Source organism: Homarus americanus, unplaced genomic scaffold, assembly GCF_018991925.1.
Source record: "Homarus americanus isolate GMGI-L3 unplaced genomic scaffold, GMGI_Hamer_2.0 scaffold32929, whole genome shotgun sequence".
Classification (NCBI taxonomy): Eukaryota; Metazoa; Arthropoda; class Malacostraca; order Decapoda; family Nephropidae; genus Homarus; species Homarus americanus.
The window spans coordinates 13,761,407-13,772,016 of record NW_024737097.1 but is presented as its reverse complement, the minus strand read 5'-3'; the positions used below and the strand labels follow the sequence as shown (position 1 = coordinate 13,772,016).

Genomic DNA, 10,610 nt, shown 5'->3' with positions numbered 1-10,610 from the left:
GTAGATGTTCCATTGCGGCATCTCTGATAATACTCTCAAGTACTTTACATATTATGCTGGTCAGGCTCACCGGTCTATAGTTGTTCGTGGAGTGACGATCGCCTTTCTTGAAGATAGGACTCACATAAGCCACTTTCCATTCACTGGGGACCTTTTGTTCATCCAGACTTTTACCAAACAGGATCTTCAGGGGCTCGGCAAGCTCATTGCACAACTCTCTTAGCACTCTAGGATGCACCATGTCAGGGCCGGGACTCTTATGGACCTTTAGCCTGGACAGTTTATTTCTAATACCCTCTTCTGTGAACACAATGTGGGTCAGTGCTGTGTCGAACCGTCTGTCCTCAAACGCCGGAAGGTTAGTTGCATCCTCTCTTGTGAACACTGAGGAAAAGAAGCTGTTCAATGCCTCAGCTTTATCCTGGTCAGACTCTGCGTAACTACCATCTTCAAGCCTCAGGTCTGAACATCCTACTTGCGTTTTTAATTTCGACTTTGCATAGCGGTAAAACGCCTTTGGATTTGACTTGACCTCGCTTGCAACCAGCCTCTGGAACTCCTTTTCAGCCCTTCTGCACTCTTTCTTTGCTTGGTTTCTGGCTCTTGTATACATCCTCCTGTCTTGCTCATCGTTTGACACAACCCACGTCTTGAATTTCTGGGTTTTCTTCTTAACTTTGTCGACCGCCGCGTGGTTCATGTGTAGGGAACCTCTCGTATTCCTAGAGGCACTGGGTTTGGTCTTGGGTATATATTTTTCCATCAAATGGGTCACTTTACTAGTTATGATATTCAGCGTAGTGTCTACGATCTTGTGCCTTAATAAGTCAGGCCAGTGGATACCCCTCATCTCTTCCCTCATCCCGTTGTAATTTCCCTTGTAATATTTGCACCTTGGCTTGGTTTTATCTTGAACTAGGTAACAGTTAAATCTGAATGACAACACTGTATGGTGACTGGTGCCAACTGGGGCAAGGTGTTCTAGTTTGGCCACCATACCCTCCTCGTTTGTTATGATGAGGTCAAGTGGCTTGGGTGTTTGCTCCCCTCTGTAATGTGTCGGGTCTCTAACATGTTGGAACAGAAAATTATCTCTCAGAGTTTCTACAAAAAGAGTAGCAGGGTTATTCAAGTCATTTGGGGTGAACTCGTTTCTCCAGTCGATGTCGCCATAGTTAAAGTCTCCCATGATAAGGGGGTGGCTAGGGTTGATCATCGCTGCATTGTCCAGTAAGGCTCTTAAGTTCCTTTGATTTAGTGGGCCACAGTTTGGGGATCTGTAGATACACTCGACAATAAGTAAGCCCTCTCCCTTTAATTTAACTTTACACCACTTGGACTCTTCAAAAACATCCTCTCCCTCTACCCTCGCCTGGCTGGCTCTAAGGTCTTGCCTAGCATAGATAACCACACCCCTCTTGCAAGTTTCTTGAGAAAGGTTCGTAAATGAGTCTTATCCAGCAATACTGACCAGACATTCCTCTGGGTCGATTCTCCTGTTCTTGCACAACAGTTCGACAACTCCCACAATATCTGGTTGGTGCACTTTCAGTAGTGTTTCAAACTCCTCTCTCTTATCGAAGCCGGATTTGGTAAAACGTTACTCTGACCACCTACGTGATACGGGTGGTCCCCATTAGAGGTTCACGGCGCCATAAGCTCGTTGAACAGGCTTTGTGTGAAATATAACAAAGTCTAGGACTGCTTTTAGTATCCTGGTGGTCCAGCGGTTAGCGTTCCCCGGTCACAGTCATAGGCTTGTGGGCCGTGGGTTCGAATCCTGGCGGGTTGAGGTGTTGATTGTATGTAGAAGTCCGCGTGCTTTATTGGGCTAATGAAATATATATATATATATATATATATATATTTATATTTATATATATATTGTATGTACAGTGCAGTGCTCGGGAGTTTGTTGGTGAGGAGCTTGTTGGGAGGTCTTGCTAGTTTATAGGAATTAGTGTTTTCTAACATACATACATATATTAAGAAAAAATATTGTTTCTATTGTATAATTGTAACGAAAATAGAAAATTTCTGAGCAGAAAATAATTTGTTTTAGTGGAATTCAGCGAAGGTAGAAAAAAAATCGAAAAAAAATCAACTATTTGACGTTTCTTGTTCAGACTAGTAGATTTAATTTTATAATCTACGGCATAGATTGGGGTGCTTTTGGCTCACAAGAAGTTTTCGTCATAAAATAATACTGAAACAATATATATTTACCAAATCTAGTTCACTGTCCTTAGATTGAAAGACAATAAGATAAACGTTTTATAGTAGGCTAGTAACGGGTTGTTCATATAGTTTAACTATACAGTCCCTTTCACCAGTGCGTTTACAGGGGCCCGTCAAGTTTTGTGCAGTGTGGCAGCCCTGTGTTCGTTTACATTCGACAGAAGGAAACTAGCAATAGTAAACATACCATGGAATCAAATTAAAACAATTACCTTAATGATAATGATTTGTGTAATGTTTATATGATAAGCCCCTGTAAACGCACTCGTGAAGGGGACTGTACATTGATTTAGTAAACAGAGTCAAGGGAAAACTCTTGCAGGCATCAGCATATTAATCCTATATAATAAAAATAATGTTAAAATGACGTTTCATTTTATTTACTTTATCTGTGTAGTCAGAGGTGAACAGACACCTAGAAACTTATATGTCGATTTTAATTCTTTTGACTTTAATATTAAAGTACTAAAAAAGGCTGGTGTACAAGGACTCGTGTACTGTACAAGTGGTGGAACTAGTTCCTAATAAAATTCGCGATAATTTGTTTGCGAGGTGAACACTTTACCAACTACAGTACTCTCTCTCTCGCTATGCATTTTAAAGATAAATGCAACACTGTTATTAAATCTGCATATTTTTTATATGCTCTTAGTCATGTGGGTAAACAGTGCATACTTATTGAGTTCTATACTTCCTTTCCTCTCACCTCAGTTGGCACCTTACGTACTACCTGTGTGTGTGTGTGCACAGGCATAAACAACGTGCGTGATTCCCTACTTTAACTTTCGACTTTCTATTTCCTGTGATTGGTTACTTTAAACTCCCGATGTTGTGTTTGTGATTGGTTGCTTTAAAATTCTGTTAGTCTGTGTCCTGTGATTGGTTGCTTTAAGGTTGTTATTTTATTGTTGGTGGTTCAGTAATAGTGCTTATATTGTAGTGGATTTCTCCCCTACAAACGCTGTTTGTCGCTGAGTAGCCGACCCTGCGAATTCCCCAGTGTATGCCTCGTGGTCAAGGTCAACCAGCGTCGCCTTACATGACGGAGGTCAACTATTAAGCCACGCCTACCTCCGCTATATAAGACCTGACCTCGTAGCCAGTCTATCAAGTAACACCACCTCCTCCGTTCCCGCCTGGCGGCCCTCATTCCCGTCGGCGAGCATGGCGACCCACAAGCTGGTCCTCCTCTGAGCACCCTCACCAACCAGCTCTCTCTACTCAACGCTTGTAACCATGCTGCCTTCCCAGCACCAAGCTGCATTGTACATCCAATACAATATGTATACAGAGAGCACATTGTGAGTTTCCTTTCTCCATCCCATCCTGAGTGTGAACCAACATCTCGTACCCCACAATATCTGCGTTAAAACTGGGATTCGGATAGTTGAGGGTTCAGAATGGGGGAGTTGGGGCTTCATTCACGTATCCCGAAGCTTCACAGTGAACTTGCGACAGAGGTTGAGTTGGAGCTACAAAGTACACACCCACAGTAGTATTTACTGCTGGCTGATGGATGTTGACACACACCAGCCTGCCTCCGTCTCTATGCACTGCTCTACTGCTGGCTGCTGACACACATCAGCCTGTCTCCGTCTCTGTTCTGCTCTGCTGCTGGCTGCTGACACACATCAGCCTGTCTCCGTCTCTCTGTACTGCTCTGCTGCTGACTGATGGCAGCTGACACACCAGACTGGCTGGGGCTCAAGGGGCTGTCGGCAGTGTCGGGTAAGTTCCACTAAAACTCATTAGTTGTATTACTGGTGTACTGTGTTAGTTACTTACTGTTGTCATCACAAAGGTTAAAATTTACACAGGTACCCAGGGCAGTGCTAAGTTCAGTGAGGCATTTCTTAAATAAATTAAAATAAAATACTTGTAGTGTGGGGTACGATAGTTTGTGTTCACTCAGGATGGGATGAAGGAAACTCACAATGTGCTCTCTGTATACATGTTGTATTGGATGTACAATGCAGCTTGGTGCTGGGAAGGCAGCATGGTTACAATCGTGATGTAGAGAGAGCTGGTTGGTGAGGGTGCTCAGAGGAGGACAGCTTGTGGGTCGCCATGCTCGCCGGCAGGAGCGAGGGCCGCCAGGCAGCGGCAGAGGTGGTGGTGTAGCTTGCTGCGGCTGTAGCTAGAAGAAGAGAGTTGGTTGGTGAGGATGCTCAGAGGAGGACAGCTTGTGGGTCGCCATGCTCACCGGCGGGAGCGAGGACCGCCAGGCAGGCGGAGGAGGAGGAGGTGTTGCTGGCTGGTTGGTGTAGGTAGAAAAAGAGGGTGGTCACCACGGGGTCAGGTCTTTAATAGCGGAGGTAGGCGTGGGTAGATAGTTGACCCCTGCTCCGTGGGCAGCGCTGGTTGACCTAGACCACGAGGCATACACTGGGGAATTCGCGGGATCGGCTACTCAGCGACAAACAGCGTTTGTAGGGGAGAAATCCACTACAGTAGTTTACTTAGTGTAACGGTAAACTTGTCACTCTGTACGTTGGTTTACGTAGGTTTTTTGGAAAACTTAGTATATAATCGAAATCAGTTAAGAGGAGCAGATTCAACATAAATTTTTCCAGTGACTTTTCCTACACTAAACCATTGGCTGAGTAATTTAACTGAGAACAAACCACTGAGTACTATTGAAGTTTGTTATTAATTACACTTTTTTCCACTCCGAAACTTTATTTCTCAATAAAAATCGCCAAGTTGATGAATTGTTCAAAATTTTTAATTTGGTTTCTACATTTCTCACGTTGAAACTAAATTTACTGTCTGAAACGACATGGAATAATTTTATTTCAACATTTCGGCATTTGAATCGGCAATTTACCAGTTAAAGTGACAGATGACCCAACAAATTCGACAATTATGGCCATGAACATACACTTCTTATGTAAAGTTGATATTTCTCTATCCCAAACGATATTTTTAATTGTTATAGTATTATCTGATATTGGCTTTAACGGAGCATAAATTAATTGGTGTTTTGTAGTATAGTTTCCAATTGAGTATTTATTAAAAAATATGTAGCGATAATGAATGTCGTGAAGACTAAAAAATAGTTAGCTATCAAAGTCTTAAATGAGGTTACAGTCCGTATAATTCACCATTTTCTTTATAGTTTGTCGATGTCAATATCACAGTTAATAGTAGATTTTGTAACTGACTTGCCAATAGATAATTAGGTCTTTTTTTCCTATGATTTTTTCCCTACATTCGTCGTGTGTACTACGTTATGGTAGGTTTCTATTGTCTTGGTGGTCTTGGGATCCGCCATCCTCTAGCACAACTGAACGTGGGTCTCACAGGCAGTCATGGGTTCAAGTACTTACTTGTACAGTACTTAGTACTCCGGTATCAACTTTGGTAAAGTTTTAGTTACAGTCATCCGGTGAAGCTTAGAAATTTAACTATTGGATTCAATAGTTTAGAGAAGTGATTCTCAAACTGGGGTCCACGGACCTGTAGTGGACGTCTCCCCTACAACTGCCTACAACTGCGTTGCTGCAGGCCACCTGTGACGCCTTCCCTAGCAACCAAACTAGCATGCCTTCCACCAGATGCCGCAGTATCCTAGCAACGGAGCCAAAGACCGGTTACTTCTCGGGTTTTCCCAACATGACTCATAGATGACTCACGGCTGCTGGGTATATAAGCTCTGTCTCTCCATTGAGATTCATTCTGGCCATTCTTCCTGAACAAGCAACACCTCCTCCTCCGCCGCTGCCTGGCAGCCCTCGCTTCTCCTCGCCTGCCTGGCAGTCCTCGCTACCGCCAGCGAGCATGGCGACCCACCAGCTGTCCTTCTCTGAGCTTCCTCACCAACCAGCTCTCATTCTGCTCTCGGTTCCTGAACACGCAACACCTCCTCCAGCAAGCTCCTCGCTGTCCAGCTTTCATTCAACCAGGAGGCCAGCAACAGGCAACATCTTCTCTAACGAAGCTCCTGCACATCTACCTCCTTCAACACGCTACTCACCGAACGTGTCTACAGAGCAGCTCCTCACCACACGGCACCTCCAGCACCAGACTGTTTACCATATAACTTATATTATGTAAGAAAACCACCTTAGAGTTTCCATCCATCCTGAGTGCTAGACAACATTATACCACGAAACCCCACAGACCCGCAGGGGTCCGCAAAAGGTTTTTTTGAGAAATAGTGCGTTTAACGTTTGTGAGTGATTTGGCGATTCCAGTTCGCAGGATATTTTGGATTTGGGTTGAAATGAACAAATGCTTTGGACTATGATTTATTCTTTGATTATCGACAATATTTGTATGCGTCATGGTATATAAAGGGTCGTTGGTTGAAAAAGTTTGAGAACCCCTGGTTTAGACAATTCTTAGACACTTTTCTTCCATAACATTTCCCTCACAAATGACCTAACCCAACCTCCTAACTGAGGGTCTCCACCCTCCCCTTCCCTGGCATATGGAAGTCATTTACCAGGGAAATGTCATAGAAGTGTCCTGGAATTATGTAAAGTACTGATTCCAATTGTTAAATTCTTAAGATTCCCGGGATGACCGAAACTAAAATAATACCTAAATTTTTAGGTACTTGTACTTGAAATTTCTTAATAACTCTGTACTTGAAATTTCAATAAAGATTCGTTTTAGTTACACAACAAAAACTACTAAGATAATTAGGGTGTTCCGGTGTATTGTGTGTTTTGTTTCTGTTACTTTTACCCGCTTTGGGCAGTCGGTCACATCTCTATTTTGCACTGTTGGCAAGTACTGGGCATACACTGGCTCCTGAATATATCAGAACCTGCTCCAGTGTTGGTCAAGTCTGCTCACACTTGGTGCCTTCACAATGCCCTCAGGCAGATTGTTCCAAGAGTTCATAATTCTCACTCTGAAAAAATTTGCCCTCACAGTTTTCTGGACTTGTGGCTTCTTCAACCTTGAGCTGTGATCCCTTGTGGGGCAGATGTCTGCCAGCTCCAGGTATGTACATTCGACAGAGTGATGCCCCCCCCCCCTCCCCCCGAGATGTTTATACACTTCGATTAGGTTGCCCCTCGCCCGTCTGTATATAAGTTAGGTAGTTACAGGCGTTCTAATCTCTTTGGGTAACTGAGGTTCCATAGAGCAGGCACCAGTCTGGTAGCCCTCCTTTGGACATTTTCAATCAATTGACAATCTCTAACATACCTTGGGGACCAGACGGGGAAGCACCTCACTCTTGAGGATCAGGACGAGCGACAGACCATCCAGATATCTAAACGACCTTCTTATAAGACCTGCTAGTTTTGTTGCCTGATTCACCTTCTTCTCACAATGGCCCGAGAACTTAAGTTCATTGTCGTCATACACACCCAGGTTCTTTTTACATTCGGTCTCAATTAATGCAGTCACTTTGTCTTGTTGGGACATGTGATACTCCTCCTTACTGTTGGTGCGACCCAGGTGCATCCTTTTGTACTTTATGACATTGAAACTTAGCAGCCATTTCTTCAACCATTCTTGAAGCTCTTAAACATCTTTCTGTAGCTCTTCACAGTCTGTTTGGTTCTTAATTTCCCGAAATAACTTGGCATCATCCGTAAACATTTGTATGGAAGAATGTACTGTATACCTTCTGGCATATCATTTACGAAGCAAACAAACAACAAATGAATCTGTCCTTCATTTCTGTCGCACTGAGCCATTATGGAGATACGACCCCCGAATTACCAACAATCATGGTAATTCATAGTGGGCACGGCTTTGAAATAGAGGGAAATTGTGGGGTAAAATACTAAAATGAACACGGCTAATACTATATTTTTTGACGTGAAGCTTACATATACCTGTACTGTATATAACATAGATTAATAACATTATAATGTATAAAATATCCTAAAAAATTTTAAGACATCCTGTAGAGTTTATAATTTGAAGCATTTGTTTATAAAACAAAATTGCACACACATGCAGCCCTCCCTACTGAAGCTACGATAGTCTATCCAGGCTCCAATAAACACTTTCAGTCCTCCTCCTCACCAGCCACTATTGAGTCCACAATAATTTTTTCTTTGATTTCTCTCGTTTCTTTTTAATAATAAAAAGAATGCCAAGGGTAGCTGTTGCATCTTCTGCATTCTTCTTGCCTTGTTGTTATGTTCTGTCTCCCATCTACTGTACTTGCACAGGGATGTTCACTTGATTTTTTCTTGTTGTAGAAACTGGAACAAGAACCACCTGTGACCACATTCTGAAGAAATTAATCATATTTTCATGCTCTGAAATTCCTGCTTCAAATTAATTGTTCATAAAAACGCTTGTGTTACCCTGGCTCCAGGCAGTCACTATGGATGAAAACTGTCATATACTGCTGCTTATTTTATTGCTCTTATATTCTATGTTATTCTGTAGTGTTTTGTCCATAATTACCTAAGCATGAATAGTTAATTAAAGTGTTGGTGAAAAGAATGAAAATATTTGTTATAATTTATCAATTTCAAGACGTTGGTTATGACAAATGACAATCAGGACAGGAGGATGTATGCTAGGTCCAGGAACCAAGCAAAGTCAGAGTGCAGAAAGGCTGGTAAAGTTCCAGATGCAGATTGCATCTGGCTCTAACATGGTGCATTCCAGAGTGCTAAGGGAGTTGTGCAACGAGCTTGCCGAGCCCCTCAAGATCCCGTTCTGTAGATGCCTGGATGAGCAAAAAGTCCCCCGTGACTGGAAAAAGAGTCCTATATTCAAGTAGGACAACCACCACTCCACAAATAACTAGAGCCCAGTGAGTTTGACCAGCATAGTGTGTAAAGTACTTGAGATCATTATAAAAGATGCCATGATGGAACTTCTAATACAAAATGATCTTGTAAAGGACTGCCGACATGGTGTTATGCCGGGACACTCATCAAACTTGACGCGTTTACTCAAGGTACTGGATGTTTGGAAAACAAATTTTGAACAGGGTAGCAATATTGATGATATATATCTGGATTTTGCCAGGGCTTTCGACAGCATACCCCATGAAAGGCTGAGAATTAAACTAGAAGGGTATAGGATTTGGAGAAGTGTCCTAGCGTGGCTCGAAGACTTTCTTCATGACCGCAAGCAGTGTGTTGTGATTAATGGCTTGAAATCGTCAAGCATACCCGTGACAAGCGGGGGGTACCACAGAGCGGTGTACTGGGCCTGTTGTTGTTTATTTCAGAAATGACATGCTAGAAGCTATACACTTCTCCATACAAATGTTTGTAGACAATGCCAAGTTATTCAAGGAAATTAAGAACCAAACAGACTGTGAAGAGCTATAGAAAGATCCCAGTCAACTTCAAGAAGGGTAAAAGAAATGGCTGTGATGATTCAGTGCCACGAAATGTAAGAGGATGCACCTAGGCCGTACCAATAGTAAGGAGGCTTATCACATGTCCCAAAGGGATGAAGAAGATGAAGAAACAGCCTTAATAAAGACTGAATGTGAAAAGCACCTGGGTATATACAGTATGTTGACAACAAAATTAAGTTCTTGGGCCATTGTGAGAAGAAGCTGAATCAAGCAACGAAGCTAGTAGGTCTTATAAGAACGTCATTCAGATATCTAGAGAGTCCGTCCCTCATGAGGTATGTACTTCCCGTTTGGAGTACCTACACTGTCACCCCATTTGATCCCCGAGATATGCTAGACTGTCAGTTGATCGAAAATGTCCAAAGGAGGGCCACCAGACAGGTGCCTGCACTACAGCACCTCAGCTACCCTGAGATTAGAATCCCTGCAACTGCCTAGCTTATACTATAGACAGCCAAGGGGGACTCAATTGAAGTTTAAAAATATTTCAGAGGGCACTGCTCAGTCAAGTGTCTGTACCTATAGCTGGCAGACACCTGCCCCACTAGGGGTCACAGCTCAAGGTTGAAGATCCCGCAAGTTCAAAAAATTGTGTGAGCAAACATATTTGGAGTGAGAATTGTAAACTCTTGTAACATTCTGCCAGAGAGTGTGAGCACTTCCAAGACCAGATTTGACCAACACTGGCGCAGGTACAGATACATTCTGGAGCCAGTATATGCTCAGTACGTACGTACTTGCCAACAGTGCATAACAGAGACGTACATGGCAATTAAGTACTTGAAATTATTTAACCAAATCTTTTATATCAAGTCCTTGTACTTATTTCTTCAAATAAAGTACAGTACTTGTACTTGAGAAAAAGTCATTGAACCTAAGCCTGCCAACAGGCCTGACAACCTACGTAGGGCAGTGTGACCAACATGGCACTGAACTATAAATCTAGGTACCCATTCATAACTGGGTTCTTTGGGATACCTTAGGCATGAACCAGGGAACCTATGGACAGGTGAACACTGTATCTACCGAGCTGCAATCCACCCAGTTCGGAAAATAAAGGCCATACTGTACAGTAAAG

General features: G+C 42.8%; 1 protein-coding gene across 2 annotated transcripts in view; it reads right to left on the bottom strand.

The window, feature by feature from the left end:
• Nucleotides 1-8,022: 8,022 nt before the first annotated feature.
• Nucleotides 8,023-10,610, bottom strand: part of LOC121873220 (mitochondrial ribosome-associated GTPase 2-like) — a 29,777-nt gene continuing 27,189 nt past the window's right edge. For both annotated transcript variants that reach the window (XM_042376589.1, XM_042376587.1), the window contains exon 12: nucleotides 8,023-8,411. In XM_042376589.1, the coding sequence (XP_042232523.1) occupies nucleotides 8,362-8,411 (50 nt within the window). In that variant the 3' untranslated portion in view covers nucleotides 8,023-8,361. The remainder of the gene's footprint in view (nucleotides 8,412-10,610) is intronic.